At 46.9% G+C, this 16,815-nt stretch overlaps 1 protein-coding gene and 1 long non-coding RNA gene across 6 annotated transcripts; both read left to right on the top strand.

The window, feature by feature from the left end:
- Positions 1-537: 537 nt before the first annotated feature.
- Positions 538-8,810, top strand: LOC148385840 (uncharacterized). 5 transcript variants are annotated; one of them, XR_015863111.1, is made up of 8 exons: positions 538-657; positions 2,966-3,353; positions 3,466-3,542; positions 4,010-4,183; positions 6,519-6,760; positions 6,907-7,124; positions 7,384-7,577; positions 7,702-8,782. It is a non-coding gene; the product is annotated as an uncharacterized LOC148385840 (long non-coding RNA). The 5 variants fall into 5 exon arrangements; XR_015863110.1 differs by having other exon boundaries at positions 6,907-7,577; positions 7,702-8,810; XR_015863112.1 differs by lacking the exons at positions 6,519-6,760; positions 6,907-7,124; positions 7,384-7,577; positions 7,702-8,782 and adding an exon at positions 5,392-5,627 and having other exon boundaries at positions 546-657.
- Positions 8,811-9,912: 1,102 nt separating this feature from the next.
- On the top strand, positions 9,913-11,292 carry LOC148385839 (janus kinase and microtubule-interacting protein 3-like). The gene is made up of 5 exons (XM_088399389.1): positions 9,913-10,015; positions 10,249-10,311; positions 10,398-10,496; positions 10,582-10,815; positions 10,949-11,292. The coding sequence occupies exons 1-5, from the start codon at positions 9,947-9,949 to the stop codon at positions 11,156-11,158; spliced, it is 675 nt and encodes a 224-aa protein (XP_088255515.1). The 5' UTR covers positions 9,913-9,946; the 3' UTR covers positions 11,159-11,292.
- Positions 11,293-16,815: the final 5,523 nt, after the last annotated feature.

Raw genomic sequence — 16,815 nt, 5'->3', positions numbered from 1 at the left:
TTGGAATTGCAGCACATCAAATTTTGCCTGGGAAGAAAAGTAGATTAAATAAATTTAATAAGTCTTACTACTTCCCATTAAATAAATTAAATACGTCTTACTTGTTCCCACTCCTTTTCAAAAAAGTAGTTTAAAACGAGGTCCCTTCACTCAACCTTTAACCCTATTTATTCACCTTCTAGGCTAAGTGTTAAAGGCTAAGTGTTAAAGGCTAAGTGTTAAAGGCTAAGTGTTAAAGGCTAAGTGTTAGAGGCTAAGTGCCAGAGGCTAGGCGCCAGAGGCGAGTTTTTGTGGGCTGAAGTTTTAGTGGGGTTAGTGTGAATACAATCCAAAAGAATACAACAGAATACAATACAATAGAATATAATACATAGATTAAATTCAATAGCTCTTACTACTTCCCATTAAATAAATTAAATACGTCTTACTTGTTCCCAATCCTTTTCAAAAAAGTAGTTTAAAACGAGGGCCCTTCACTCAACCTTTAACCTCAACCCCGCACGTCACATTGTGTTGTATCTGTGAATGTTGGTTGTGGCCAAATGATAGTTTTCTTTCATTCGTTTAGGTTCCACGGTGTTTGTTGGCTATGTTTTCCACTGTCAGAAGGATGAAAATACAAAGTACAACGCTTGGACGTGGGCAAAGACGTCACCGGTGAGTCCTTCCTTCCTATTTATTTACCTTCTAGATGCTAGAGGCTAAGTGTTAGAGGCTAAGTGTTAGAGGCTAAGTGTTAAAGGCAACACAATACGAACAACACAACACAATACGAACAACTCAACACAATATGAACAACACAATATGAACAACACAACACAATACGAACAACACAACACAATACGAACAACACAACACAATACGAACAACACAACACATTACGAACAACACAACACAATACGAACAACACAACGATACTGCACTGAACAACACGATACCGCACTGAGAAACACGATACCGCACTGAACAACACGATACCGCACTGAACAACACCATGCCGCACTGAACACCATGCCACACTGAACAACACCATCCCGCACTGAACAACACCATGCCGCAATGAACAACACCATCCCGCACTGAACAACATTATGCCGCACTGAACAACATTATGCCGCACTGAACAACATTATGCCGCACTGAACAACATTATGCCGCACTGAACAACATTATGCCGCACTGAACAACACCATGCCGCACTGAACAACACCATGCCGCACTGAACAACACCATGCCGCACTGAACAACACCATGCCGCACTGAACAACACGATCCCGCATTGAACAACACCATCCCGCACTGAACAACACCATCCCGCACTGAACAACACCATGCCGCACTGAACAACATTATGGCGCACTGAACAACATTATGGCGCACTGAACAACATTATGCCGCACTGAACAACACCATGCCGCACTGAACAACACCATGCCGCAATGAACAACACCATGCCGCAATGAACAACACCATCCCGCACTGAACAACACCATGCCGCACTGAGCAACACCATGCCGCACTGAACAACACCATCCCGCACTGAACAACACCATGCCGCACTGAACAACACCATGCCGCACTGAACAACACCATGCCGCACTGAACAACATTACGCTGCACTGAACAACACCATGCCGCACTGAACAACACCATGCCGCACTGAACAACACCATGCCGCACTGAACAACATTATGCCGCACTGAACAACATTATGTCGCACTGAACAACACCATGCCGCACTGAACAACACCATGCTGCACTGAACAACATTATGCCGCACTGAAAAACACCATGCCGCACTGAACAACACCATCCCGCACTGAACAACACCATGCCGCATTGAACAACACCATGCCGCACTGAACAACACCATGCTGCACTGAACAACATTATGCTGCACTGAACAACACGATCCTGCATTGAACAACACCATGCCGCACTGAACAACACCATCCTGCACTGAACAACACCATCCTGCACTGAACAACACCACCCCGCACTGAACACGATCCCGCATTGAACAACACCATCCCGCACTGAACAACACCATGCCGCACTGAACAACACCATGCCGCACTGAACAACACCATGCCGCACTGAACAACACCATGCCGCACTGAACAACACCATGCCGCACTGAACAACATTATGCCGCACTGAACAACACCATGCCGCACTGAACAACACCATCCCGCACTGAACAACACCATGCCGCATTGAACAACACCATGCCGCACTGAACAACACCATCCCGCACTGAACAACACCATGCCGCACTGAACAACATTATGCCGCACTGAACAACATTATGCCGCACTAAACAACATTATGTCGCACTGAACAACACCATGCCGCACTGAACAACACCATGCCGCACTGAACAACATTATGCCGCACTGAACAACACGATCCCGCATTGAACAACACCATCCCGCAGTGAACAACACCATGCCGCATTGAACAACACCATGCCGCACTGAACAACACCATGCTGCACTGAACAACATTATGCTGCACTGAACAACACGATCCTGCATTGAACAACACCATGCCGCACTGAACAACACCATCCTGCACTGAACAACACCATGCCGCACTGAACAACATTATGCCGCACTGAACAACACTATGCCGCACTGAACAACACCATGCCGCACTGAACAACACCATGCCGCACTGAACAACACGACGTCGCACTGAACAACACGACGCCGCACAGAACAACACGACGCCGCACAGAATAACACAATACCGCACAGAACAACACATTACCGCACAAACAGTTTTAGATAATATTACGTCGCAGTCATGTGACGCGGACATGACGTCAATAGGCGGAACTCACGGCAAAATTATAATCCGTGGGCGTGGCTTGCAACAGGAAGTAGGAAAGCGGCAATTCTGGCAAACAAGACACAGCGGTTAGTAACACGATGACTAACAAGGCAAATATTTTTGTTTTCAGCTTGCAACTTGACCGTCTAGAGCGTACAAGGTAATTACAACTGTTTTTTTTGAGCCCTGAAAAGCGAGGGAGTGTGGCGTTTGGGAGGAATGTCGAACTCGGCGTCTGCTTCCAGCCACAGACGCCAAATTTCGACGATTATTTCGACTGGTCAACGGTTGTAAATTATTGCGTTGACTAAAAACTTTATTTAACTCTACTCTTAACTTTGCCGTTTCAGATATGCGGGTATTACACCGCGGAAATGACGTCAATAGGCTGAACTCTCGCCAAAATTCAAATCTGTGGGCGCAATGGCCTTGAGCGAGACACCGGATACAAACACGACGATTATCAACAGAAATATCTTTATTTTCTGCTTGCAAGTGGACCGTCTAGAGCGTACACGGTAAGTACAACTCATTGTGTTTAAAAAGATTTACGTTTGTGTAGTTTGCGTTGCGTTGTATCTGTGAATGTTGGTTGAGGCTAAATGTTAATGTTTAATTTCATTCCTTTAGGTTCCACGGTGTTTGTTGGCTGTATGTTTTCCACTGCAAGAAGAGGCTCGTATCATTGACCAGCAGGAGCTACAATGGTGAGTACCCCTTTCGTCTTCCATTTATGTTAAACACTTCCTATTTCATGTCTAACAGTACTCGATTTAACAAATAACCATAAATAAATACAGTGTGGGCAGTCAAGTTAACATATGTGATTATCCTGCCTAATATGTTTATCACAAATATGTCACTAATCACTAATATGTTTATTTGTTTATCACAACACCTTTGGACCTTCAGCAATCGATTATTTCCCTTCATCTACATAGAGACAGAACGATGGTGTCTTAAACATCTCATTCATTTCACCAAATAACTTCACGCAGGTGGATAACGGCCGTCTCGGTCACGCTATGTTGCGTGATGCAGTTTTGAAGAACCAAATGCATTTATTCAATGAATAAGTCAAGCTAGTTCTATGTTTATGATGTTGTAAGTTACGGTACCGATTGAAGTTGAGTTCGAAGCCAGTGGAAAACAGCGCTGCGTTTGTGCTCTCCAGGTACAAATGTGATCTCTGACTGACGACCGGGCGAGACTCGAGTAAGAGATGTCCAAACGAGCTCCGGCAGGGCGGGCCAAGGCGGAGCGAACAGACGCCCTTCAGGCCACCAATGACGAGCTGAGAACCAAACTGATGGACGTCCAGTTAGAACTTCAGCTGGAGAAGAACAAGGTGAAAACCTCAACAGACACACTGCCTGCCTGCCTCCCTCCCTCCCTCCCTCCCTCCCTCCCTCCCAGTTTTCCCGATGTAGATTAGACATGCGTGTGCCATGACTGTGTCAGCCTACATCAACAAATGCACCGAGGACGTCAGCACCACTAAGAATATCATCACCCGGGGCAACCAACGACCCTGGATGACTGAGGAGGTACGTCAAACGCTACGAGCGCGGAACTCTGCCTTCAAGTCTGGCGACAAGGAGACACTGAGGACAGCGAGAGCCAACTTGAACCGTGCCATCAGGATAGCGAAGCGAGACCGCAGTCGAAAATTTCAGGATCGTTTCCACAACGTCAAAAACATCAGGAGTATGTGGCAAGGCATACGGGCGATTACAGACTACAACTCACCCTCCCCCCCCTGGTGGGTGTAGTTGATGCTGACTTTCTAAATGGTCTAAATAACTTCTTTGGGAGGTTCGAGGCACTAAACGGCACTCCAGCAGTTAAAACTGTCCCCCATCAGGAAGAGGAGGTACTCTGCCTTGACTCCGCCGATGTGTTGAAGACCCTGAGGAGAGTCAACCCCTGTAAGGCCCCTGGCCCCGACAACATTCCTGGGCGTGTGTTCAGGGAATGTGCAAGTCATCTGGCTGGGGTCATCACAGACATTTTTAACACCTCGCTGGGCCAAGCCAAAGTGCCGGCGTGCTTTAAGACTGCCTCCATCATTCCGGTGCCGAAGAAACCTCAAATCACCTCATTTAATGATTACCGGCCTGTTGCACTGACTCCGGTTATGATGAAGTGCTTCGAAAGGCTGCTTAAAGGTCACATCGTTTCCAGACTCCCCCTATTATTTGACCCGTTCCAGTTTGCCGACCGGCAAAACCGCTCCACTCAGGACGCCATCTCCTCCGTTCTTCACCTGAGCCTGGCTCACCTGGAGGAGAAGAACACCCATGTGCGGATGCTGTTCCTGGACTTCAGCTCAGCGTTTAACACCATCATCCCACAGCATCTGGTAGGAAAATTGGAACACCTGGGCTTCAACACCCCCCTTCGCAACTGGCTGCTAGACTTCCTCACCAACAGACCTCAGTCAGTCCGGGTCGGACAGAACACCTCTGATGTCATCACCCTCAGCACAGGCTCCCCTCAGGGCTGCGTCCTGAGCCCCCTGCTGTTCACCCTGATGACACACGACTGCGTCCTCAGGTTCACCACCAATCACATCGTGAAGTCAGCAGACGACACAACGGTGGTGGGGCTCATCAGAGACAACAACGACCTGGACTACAGAGAGGAGGTGGAGCAGCTGGTGGGCTGGTGCAGAGAAAACAGCCTGATCCTGAATGAGGAGAAGATGAAGGAGATCATCGTCGACTTCAGGAGAAAACAGCCTCACCACGCTCCACTGATCATCAACAGCTCAGCTGTGGAGGTGGTCAGCAGCACCAAATTCCTGGGGGTCCACATCACAGAAGACCTCACCTGGACTATGAACACTACGGCACTGGTCAAGAGGGCACAGAAGCGCTTGTACTTACAGCGGAGGATGAGGAGAGCCCACCTGCCCCCACCCATCATGAGGACGTTCTACAGGAGCACCATAGAGAGCATTCTGACAAGCTGTCTCTCTGTGTGGTGTGGAGGCTGCACCGCCTCCGATTGGAAGAACGTGAGGAGAGTGGTGAGGACAGCAGAGAGGATCATAGGGGCTCCTCTTCCCTCCATTCAGGACATTTCATCTCAGCGCTGCATGTCCCGTGCCCGTAACATCATCAATGACCCATCACACCCCCACCATGGACTGTTCTCCCTGCTGCCCTCTGGGAAGAGGTTTGCAGCATCCGCTGCAGGTCCACCAGGTTCTGCAACAGCGTTTTCCCTGCTGTCATCAGACTGTTGAACACTAGAACTGTTGAGCTCTAAACTGAACTCTGCATCACACATTCACAGAACTGTATGACACTACGGACCTCTATCTTGCACTATCTCGCACTACCAACTTTACTGAACTTGTATAAACCCTTTAAATAGAAGTTTAATACATGGTTTAGCATTCCTCTGCACACTCTTGAATACTGTTTTGCCTACTTGCACTATTGCATAATTATCACTGCTGCACTTTATACTTATTTTTAATATATATATATATATATATATATATATATATATAGTATATGTATATATATATATTTTCATAGGATATGTTACTTCTATTCAACTGCAATATCACTACTTTGTTGTAAGACGTATGCAACGGAATTTCGTTTTGTATGCACCATGTGCAGACAAGATGACAATAAAGTTTGTCTAAGTCTAAGTCTAAGTCATGTCAGGTCAGCTGTCTGGAGAGAGAGAGAAGTCAGGACCTGCGGGCGGAGCACCACCGTGCCACCGCCGCCATGACGGAACTCAAAAGCAAACTCCATGAGGAGAAGCAGAAAGAGTTAGCCATTACCAGGGAGACATTACTGCGGCAGCATGAAATGGAGCTGATGAGAGTGATCAAAATCAAGATGGAGAGATCCAGCGACTGAATGCCTTGGTCCTCAGCCTGAGGGACGGCTCCATGGACAAGGTGATCCGCTCTATCCGTGTCTGACTATCCGCACGCCACGTCGGGCTTCGATGCGGCCGCTACCGTATTGTGTAGCTTGTCCCCAGTAAGCGTCGCGGCGCTCCGTTGCGGTCTCAATGGCCCGGTGTGGCGCAATGTCTGCTCAGGTGAGGAGGGGGGGGCGCTTTGCTGGCGGAGGTGGAGGAGACGCGGCGGTGTCGGGAGACCGAGCGGTGTCGCCTCCACCAGGAGCGCGGAAGAAGCCCTGGCAGCGGCCCAGCAGGCCTGGCAGTCCCGAGCGGCCGAGCTTCGATCGGCTCATCACCAGCATCGGGAGGAGCTGAGCCGAACCAAGAGAGACTGCGAGAGGGAGATCCGCCGACTGGTAGGACTGATCAGATGCGCGGTGCGTGGCTATGTTCCCAATTTCGTTGTATACCTGCAGTGCAATGACACCTAAGGCATTCTATTCTATTCTATTTCACAAGAAGAAAATGTCCGGTTGCTCGCTTCGCTTTTGTCACAGCAAAGGTGTTCCAGTCGATTCAAGAAAAAAAATTGGCCGGTTGCTCTCTTTGTTTTTGTCACAATTCTGGCAAATGAGTTTGCCCGCCTGCCTGAGCGCTCCCCGTTTGTACATCCAGACGGATGAGATCAAGCTGAAAGACAGAGCGGTTAGTGTTTTGGATGAAGCCCTGGGGCCGGCCACGTCCATCGCCTTCAGCTGCAGACTCAGGCTGCCGAGCAGCAGATCGCTGCCCTGAGGGATTCCCAAAGGGCGGGCCTAAACTACCCTGGAAGTGGGGTCAACGCCGCTACTAGCAATCCTCTTCATTGCGTAAGCCACCTCATCACACACTTGCAGTACGCATGACTTAGTTCGTTGCTGGAGGAAGGTAGCACAAAAACAGTTTTGAACTTTGAACGAGTGCTTGTGTGTGTGTGTTGCGGGGCGTTTTCAGTCTCAGGAGGATCGGGACACGCGACGGTTTCATCTGAAAATCGCTGAGCTCAGCGCAGTCATCAGGAACCTGGAGGATCGAAACGCCCTGCTTTCTGAAGAGCGCAATGAACTGGTAATTTATTGACGGCACGCTTGAAGGTTTGCGCTACGTTTGATGCGCGCCATCCAGCGAGGCACCCATTGCGCTTGCTTATTAGTTGAGCGGCGCGTCGAGTCGGTTGCCTGGTAGATGTCTTTTATTGGGAGCCAAAGCCACGATTCCGTTCAAACCGATGCAAAAGGAATGGATACGTTCTGGCCCGCGTGTTGTGCGTCTTTCACATCCCGCACTTCATGCTTGCAGCTAAAGCGACTGAGAGAAACAGAAAGCCAGTTTCTGCCACTCCTGTACAAAAACAAACGCCTGAGCAGGAAGAATGAAGAACTCTCGCTGGTGCTGTGTCGCCTTGAAAACAAAGTGCGCTTTGTCACCCAGGAGAACGAGGAGATGGCAAGCTTGGTAAGTCGACGCGGACAACGGCGGCGTGCCAACAGAGTCCACTGCATTTGTGTTCCACAGAGAAGGCCTAGTTTGCTCAATGACCTGGACCGCGGTTGCGGCCAGCAGGACGGTGAAATGGAGTTCCTTCAAGTTGTGGAGCAGCGGCACATCATCGACGACTTGTCCAAGGTCTTCAGGCAGGCGACTCGGTGCACGTACGGCAGCGCCACGCTCGCTCGCTGTCGCCAGGAAACCTTTTCCGTCCAAAGCTTGGCCGGCGGCCGCCATCCAAAAAATTGGCCCCCTTAAATTCCGACCTTTCAAGCAGGAGCATTGTGCGCACGCGTTTGAACACGCTTTAGACTTGTTTTGCCGTTTTCAGCAGCTCAAAGCTCCCGTTTTGTCAGCGCCTTTGCCACTCGCTGTGCGCTGAAAACGACGGACTTGCCCGGCTGCTCAGCCCGTCAACCATGAGCCGCGAGCGCGACATCATTGTCCGTAGGCAGCTAGTGGCAAAATGCACCCTGTTAGAGTTGCGCTCGCTCCAACTTATTTTGCAAGAACCACACGGGAGACAAGTAAGTTCTTTTGGACACCTGCAGGTGGAGAGTCCATCCGTTGTACGAATGAAGTCTGACTCTCGGCTCCTGCACGAGCATTTTAATTAAGAGAAACAGGGTGGGTGTAAGAGTGGATTGAATAGAGGAAGCCCTTGACCTCTAGTCAAAACATAGCAAGGGGTGTTTTACGACTTTGTGTAGGAAGGGATAAGCGATAGGGATAAATAAGGGATAAATAATATTATTTATTACAGGTTGCAGTCAAAGTCAAAGCAACATAATGATACGATAAAGATAATCTGGAAAACCCTGACACACCCTGTAGTTGTCACTTTTGGAAAAGACGAGCGTCCCTCCAATCATCGCCGGTGACGTGTTTTTCAGGCTCTGGAGACAGGAGCTCATGTCAGAAATGTCATTGTGAGTCGCGTTTGTTTCTGCGCCGGAGCCGTTCGTTCCCTTTGCATCCAAAGAATCTCAAAGGCGGATTATTTGTGTCGACAGGAGAGAGATTTGCTGCTACGATACCGACGTCGAGAATCTCTGAGGAGGAACAAAGCGTGAGGTCCTGCAAGGTGAGTCTGTTTGTTTGCGGCTGCTTGGTGTTGCGCAAGATGAAATGGCCTTTTTCTCGCTATCGTTCCTCTCGTCGATTCATCGTGAGGTGTCGCTTCAGTTTGTTCAGAGAGATGTTTGCTTCCGCGCCCGCAGGTCATCGAAACATTTTACGGCTACGACGAAGACGTGTTGGTGGACTCGGACGGATCGTCCTTGTCTTTTCACACCGACAGAACCCCCGACACGGAACCCGAAGAGGTAGCCCGCCATTTCTGCCAGCGTATTGGCACCAAACATTCCTCTTCAGCCTGGAATCGGACTCGTCTTTGCGTCGCGGGTGCTTTGTCGCCAGTCTGACTGATTCTGGTACTAGTGCTGTGTTGCATTGGTGTGTGCATGAAGAGGCGGAGCTTCGCTACCGCCAGCTGACGCAAGAATATCAAGCGCTGCAACGAGCCTACGCTCTGCTAGCCCAGACCAGCGAAGGGGACTACGACGCCGAGAAGGAGATCAAGGTGGCGCCCCTTCCCGCAACCCCCGGCCGGGTCGCAGCCTCCCCGTTCTCACCCAGCCTCGGGTGTTCTCTGGTCTGAAAGGAGGAGGAGGAGCCTCCCTCCTCCTCCTTTCAGACCAGAGAAAAGCTGATGGTAGAAATGGGTCACTATCAAAGCAGAGTAGCAGATCTGGAGTCAGCGCTGAAGCAACAAGGACAGGTAAGCTCATCAATGAGCACACCTTTTTCTCAGACAAAATAGCTACATTCTTCAGTCACTCATCCGTCTGGCATTACTGGACCAACCCCCCCCCCCCCCCCCCCCCCCCCCCCCCCCCGAACGTGGCTGGGAAAATGCGGAGAAAAGCAAATGTCATTTTCCAGTCAACCAAAGAATTTGTGGATGAAAATGACACAACATTCCAAAGCTGTCCACGCGTTTGTCTCTTCTAGAATGTCAAGTGGGTGGAGGAGAAGCAGCTGCTGCGTCAGAGCAATCAGCAGTTGGCCGAAAAGGTGACGGAAAGAAAGGCGCTGGGCGGAGTCGCTTGGCGTCACACCCGTCGGGAAGCCCCGCAGATGAGGTCTGACTGTCTTTTCAGGTCAGGCGGATGGAGGCGGAAGAAGCGCGTCTGAAAGAGCACATCCAGGATATCCGAGACCAAAACGAACTGCTTGAGTTCTGCATCCTGGAGCTGGAGGTGGGAAGACTCGCACAAGCGTGTTGAGGCCAGAGATGTGACGGACGGACGGACGGACGGACGGATGCATGCCTCTGCCTTTCAGGAGAGGGAGTGGCGCTCCCCCGTCTTGAAGTTTCTGCAAGTCCGTTTCCCAGACGGCCTCAGCCCTTTGCAGATCTACTGCGAGGCCGAGGGCGTGAGCGTACGTAAGGCGTCCCTCGCAACCCTAACCTTAACCCGAGGTCCCAGAACACCTTACATTGCTCCTTGCGCCTTTCCCCCGGACATCGTCATCAGTGATCTGATGAAGAAGCTGGACATCCTGGGCTATAACGCCGTAAGTGTATGTCGAACTCCTTATGTTCGCACTCCACGAGACTCGGCGGCTCAAATGTGACTTTTGGAAGGCTTTGCGCTGAAAGAAGCTTGTTGACGCTGTGCCTTTGGGCTCTTCTATGTTCTGCAAGCAGAAGGGCTACCTGGATGAAGAGTTGGACTTCAGGAAGTGTTCCATGGACCAGGCTCATAAGGTAAGCCTCCCTCAAATCTCCCGCTGGACCACTGATGGACGAGGATTGCGGCCCAGAGGATCCTGGAGCTGGAGGCCATGTTGTACGAGGCGCTACCGCAGCGGGACTGCCCCGCCACGGACGGCGAAAAAGCCAGCCACGCTGGCGTGAATGACGTGCTGACGGCGGATCAGAGAGAAGAGCTTAGGAGCGCCGTGGACCAATGGAAGCGAGCCCTGATGTGCGAGTTGAGGGAGCGCGACGCTTGCATCCTCCAAGAGAGAATGGATCTGCTGCACAGCGCGCAACAGGTAAGGGCCCAAAGCCAGCCCGGCACTTACTTGCACGCTTACTGGCTTTTGAATGCCACTTTCCATTTGTCCGTCCTAGAGGAACAAAGAGCTGAAAGAATTCATCGAAGCTCAGAAGAGACAAATCAAACAATTGGAGGAGAAGTTTCTGTTTCTCTTTCTATTCTTCTCCTTGGCCTTCATTCTGTGGCCCTAACACCAGCTGGTGAGTGAGCTCCAGCGGCACCGCACTCGACACCTCCGATACACTGCCAGCCGGTCTCAGACGTTGGCAGACGCTCCGATGCCAACGTATACCCCCCGCCACGGTGACAGAGGCACCGCGTCACACCGGCGCTCATCCAATCAGAAGGCAGGAAAAGCAAATTCACATGCAGGGCACTTTTGAACCAGAAGAGAGCGCCACAAAAAACGGTTGTTGCCCCAAACGCGCACTAAAAAGGGTCAGAATAACAAGAGTCCCACTGGCCAGCCGGGGCCACCCGTCCAGCTGTTTCTTCAGGGGGGAAAAAAATTGGAGTCACCGGTGAGTACATTTTGCATTTAGCTCTGCTTTTCTGCTTCTGTCTTCAAGTGTGTGGCATCCTGCGATCAAAGATTCAGCCAACCCCAAAGCGGTTGACCTCAACGTCCCACCACCATGCCTACCAGAGCAGGTGACATGATGCTTTGGACATCCTTCCGTCTCAGATGCCCAAAAGTACTCTTTGCCACATCTGCGGCAATACGGTGTCTTTTCAAAGGTGCAAATAAATCCAGCGTGGGCGGAACACGCACGTCTTCGGTTTTTCCCGCTTTGTTTGTGTGACAGCTGTTGTGAAAATTTTATACAAATAAAGTTGTATAGTACAGGTTTGGCCAAGCCGCAACTCCCGAACCGCATGCGGCTCTTTTATGTTCATATCAACATTTGTGTGTGTGTGTGTGTGTGGGGGGGGGGGGGGGTTGTGCGTGTTGGCTTCACTTGAGTTCAATTTGGTATTTTGGTCATAAGCGCATGTGGTGAAATTCCACAAAGTAGGATGGGCAAACACATTTCTTTAAACTATGAGTGTCAATTGGGCTCTCGAAATGGCAGGGAAAAGATGCACAGCAAAACGAAAATACGTAGATGAACACAGGACGTTTTAATCAGAGTGGGAAAGTTTCTATTTTTTGTTGAACGTGATGGCAAACCATTCTGCCTGATATGTCAGACCTCAGCGCATTTCAAAGATTCAAATCTTCAGCGCCATGCACTTCAGCTCACTCCATGCTAACATTGATCAGGCGTCGAACCCGCAACATCATGCTTAAGAGGTGGCCATGCTAACCAGTGCGCCATTATGTCAACGCATAATAACTAAGTCTACTGATCAAAACAGCGGTTACTATATGACGTCGCTACGTCGTGGTCACGTGACGCAGACAAGACGTCAATGGACGTGGGCAGAGTTAACTTGTTTAAAAGGGAGTGGGCAGAAGAAATATTTAATTTATTTAAATCTATTTTGAGTGCACACCATTATGCCAATGCATAACAACTGTAAATCTACTAAACAAAACAGCGGTTGCTATATGACATCTGCCACGTCGTGGTCACGTGACATACGTGACGTCGATGGGCGTAACTTTCGCCGGAATTCAAATCCGCGGGGAGAGTTAACTTGTTTAAAAGAGAGTGGGCAGAAGAACTATTTAATTTATTTAAATCTATTTGGTGTGTGCGCCATTATGTCAATGCATAACAACTGTAAGTCTACTAAACAAAACAGCGGTTGCTATAGGACGTCTGCCACGTCGTGGTCACGTGACGCGGACGTGACGTCGACGCCTACTTTACATCCCACCGATCACAGGACCCCTCGGCTGCATAACCGTGCCCCCTTCCCAACCAATCGGATTTGCTATACGCGAAAACGACGCCAATGGAAAGAGCTTCCGCCCAAATTTAAATCCGTGGGCGTGGCTCGCAGCAGGAAGTAGGAAAATGGCGGCGATGTTGACAAAGACACGGCGGATGGTAACATACGACTAACAAGAGAAATATTTTTATTTTCTGCTTGCAACTGGACCGTCCAGAGCGTACACGGTAAGTACAACTCATCGTTTTTAAAAAGAAGTACTTTTGTTGCCCTGAAAAGCGAGTGAGCGTGGCGTTTGTGGGGGACGTCGAATTTCGACGATTCTTTCTGGTCAACGGTTGTAAATGATTGTGTTGATTAAAAAAGAAAACTTGATGTAACTCTACTTTTAACTGCCGTTTCAGATAGATTTGGAATTGCATCACATCCAATTTTGCCTAGAGCGTACACGGTAAGTAACACTCGTTGTGTTTAAGGAGATTTACGTTTGTAATAGCAGAAGTGTAGCCGCGTTGCGTTGTACGTGTGAATGTTGGTCCAGGCGAAATGTTAATGTTTAATTTCATTCCTTTAGGTTCCACGGTGTTTGTTGGCTGCAAGTTTTCCACTGCAAGAAGAGGCTCATATCATTGACCAGGAGCGAGCTACAATGGTGAGTAGCCATAACATTTATGTTAAACACTTCCTATTTCATGTCTAACAGTACTTGATTTAACAAATAACCATAAATAAATACAGTGTGGGCACTGAAGTTAACATATGTGATTATACTGCCTAATCTGTCACCGAGTAGATTGTTGCAAAGTAATATAAGATCCAAAGTTGTAATTCAGAATAGTTTTCAAAAGAAGGCCATTAGAATTATATACAAGTCTGATTACCCTGAACAAGCTATTAATTAAATCACAAATTCTTCAATTCAAAGATTTGGTAGATTATCAGACAAATAATGTCTAACAGTAATTGATTTAACACATCACGATAAGTAGATTGAGTGTGGGCACTCTCAAGTTAGCATATTTGATTATACTGCCTAATCTGTTACAGAGTATGTTGTTGCCAAGTAATGTAGAATAGATCCAAAGTAGTAATCCAGAATAGTTTTGAAGAGGCCATTAGAATAATAAACAAATCTGATTACCTTGAACATAATAACAAGCTAAGTGTTTAATATGTCCTATGAAGTCAAAATTGGGCACCATCATGTGGTGAAATTTGGAATTGCATCACATCCAATTTTGCCTGGGAACAAACAGATTAAATAAATCTTAGTTTTGAATAAGCCACTCCTTCTCAAACAAGTAAACTCTGCCCATTTCGCGCAGTAGATGTTCTGTTAATATCTAGTATTTATACAAAGTCATAATTTAAATTGCTTTCAACCTTCATTCATCGGTTCAACCAACATTACTCGCTCTTATTACCAACTTGTATTGATTTAACTAAGCGTTTAATACTTCCTATCAGGTCTCAAGGCAAGATTTGGCAAAATACAGTTTCAGCAAATCCAATTTTGCCAGGGAACAAAAATAGATTAAATAAACTAAATAAGTCTTCTTCCCATTAAATAAATCAGAAAAGTCTGTCTTGTAACCAGTCCTCTTCAAACAAGTAAAGTCTGCCCATTTTGTGCCGTAGATTTTGTGTCTATGCCTAGTATTTAAACAAAATCATAATTTAAACGACTTCTTTCCTTCATTCACTTTGGAAATTTGGAATTGCAGCAAATCGAATTTTGCCAGGGAACAAAAATAGATCAATTAAACTAAATAAGTCTTCTTCCCATTAAATAAATTAAAAAAGTCTGTCTTGTAACCAGTCCTTTTCAAACAAGTAAAGTCTGCCCATTTTGTGCCGTCGATTTTGTGTTAATGCCTAGTATTTATACAAAATCATAATTTAAAGGACTTCATTCCTTCATTCACTTTGGAAATTTGGAATTGCAGCACATCAAATTTTGCCTGGGAAGAAAAGTAGATTAAATAAATTTAATAAGTCTTACTACTTCCCATTAAATAAATTAAATACGTCTTACTTGTTCCCACTCCTTTTCAAAACAGTAGTTTAAAACGAGGGCCCTTCACTCAATCTTTAACCTCAACCCCGCACGTTGTGTTGTATCTGTGAATGTTGGTTGTGGCCAAATGATAGTTTTCTTTCATTCGTTTAGGTTCCAAGAAAACTTGATGTAACTCTACTTTTAACTGCCGTTTCAGATAAGCGGGTATTACGTCGCAGTCATGTGCCGCGGATATGACGTAATTGCCCGAACCTCCGCCAAAATTCAAATCTGTTGGCGCGATGGCCGTGAGCCACTGAGCAGCGACGATTATCAACGGAAATATCTTTATTTTCTGCTTGCAACTGGACCGTCTAGAGCGTACACGGTAAGTAACACTCATTGTGTTTAAGGAGATTTACGTTTGTAATAGCAGAAGTGTAGCCGCGTTGCGTTGTACGTGTGAAAATTGGTCGAGGCGAAATGTTAATGTTTAATTTCATTCCTTTAGGTTCCACGGTGTTTGTTGGCTGCAAGTTTTCCACTGCAAGAAGAGGCTCGTATCATTGACCAGGAGCGAGCTACAATGGTGAGTAGCCATAACATTTATGTTAAACACTTCCTATTTCATGTCTAACAGTACTTGATTTAACAAATAACCATAAATAAATACAGTGTGGGCACTGAAGTTAACATATGTGATTATACTGCCTAATCTGTCACCGAGTAGATTGTTGCAAAGTAATATAAGATCCAAAGTTGTAATTCAGAATAGTTTTCAAAAGAAGGCCATTAGAATTATATACAAGTCTGATTACCCTGAACAAGCTATTAATTAAATCACAAATTCTTCAATTCAAAGATTTGGTAGATTATCAGACAAATAATGTCTAACAGTAATTGATTTAACACATCACGATAAGTAGATTGAGTGTGGGCACTCTCAAGTTAACATATATGATTATACTGCCTAATCTGTTACAGAGTATGTTGTTGCCAAGTAATGTAGAATAGATCCAAAGTAGTAATCCAGAATAGTTTTGAAGAGGCCATTAGAATAATAAACAAATCTGATTACCTTGAACATAATAACAAGCTAAGTGTTTAATATGTCCTATGAAGTCAAAATTGGGCACTATCATGTGGTGAAATTTGGAATTGCATCACATCCAATTTTGCCTGGGAACAAACAGATTAAATAAATCTTAGTTTTGAATAAGCCACTCCTTCTCAAACAAGTAAACTCTGCCCATTTCGCGCAGTAGATGTTCTGTTAATATCTAGTATTTATACAAAGTCATAATTTAAATTGCTTTCAACCTTCATTCATCGGTTCAACCAACATTACTCGCTCTTATTACCAACTTGTATTGATTTAACTAAGCGTTTAATACTTCCTATCAGGTCTCAAGGCAAGATTTGGCAAAATACAATTTCAGCAAATCCAATTTTGCCAGGGAACAAAAATAGATTAAATAAACTAAATAAGTCTTCTTCCCATTAAATAAATCAGAAAAGTCTGTCTTGTAACCAGTCCTCTTCAAACAAGTAAAGTCTGCCCATTTTGTGCCGTAGATTTTGTGTCTATGCCTAGTATTTAAACAAAATCATAATTTAAACGACTTCTTTCCTTCATTCACTTTGGAAATTTGGAATTGCAGCAAATCGAATTTT

The sequence above is a fragment of the Syngnathus floridae genome, chromosome 15 (assembly GCF_059516105.1).
Source record: "Syngnathus floridae isolate MCC-2025c chromosome 15, RoL_Sflo_1.0, whole genome shotgun sequence".
In the NCBI taxonomy this organism is placed as follows: Eukaryota; Metazoa; Chordata; class Actinopteri; order Syngnathiformes; family Syngnathidae; genus Syngnathus; species Syngnathus floridae.
This window is presented reverse-complemented; position numbering and strand designations above follow the sequence as displayed.

Bases quoted from the DNA above. Each gene is read 5' to 3' on its own strand.
- LOC148385839 (XM_088399389.1), top strand. From the start codon at position 9,947: ATGGTAGAAATGGGTCACTATCAAAGCAGAGTAGCAGATCTGGAGTCA. The intron at 10,312-10,397 runs GTGACGGAAAGA...CTGTCTTTTCAG, and splicing joins ATCAGCAGTTGGCCGAAAAG to GTCAGGCGGATGGAGGCGGA. The intron at 10,497-10,581 runs GTGGGAAGACTC...TCTGCCTTTCAG, and splicing joins TCTGCATCCTGGAGCTGGAG to GAGAGGGAGTGGCGCTCCCC.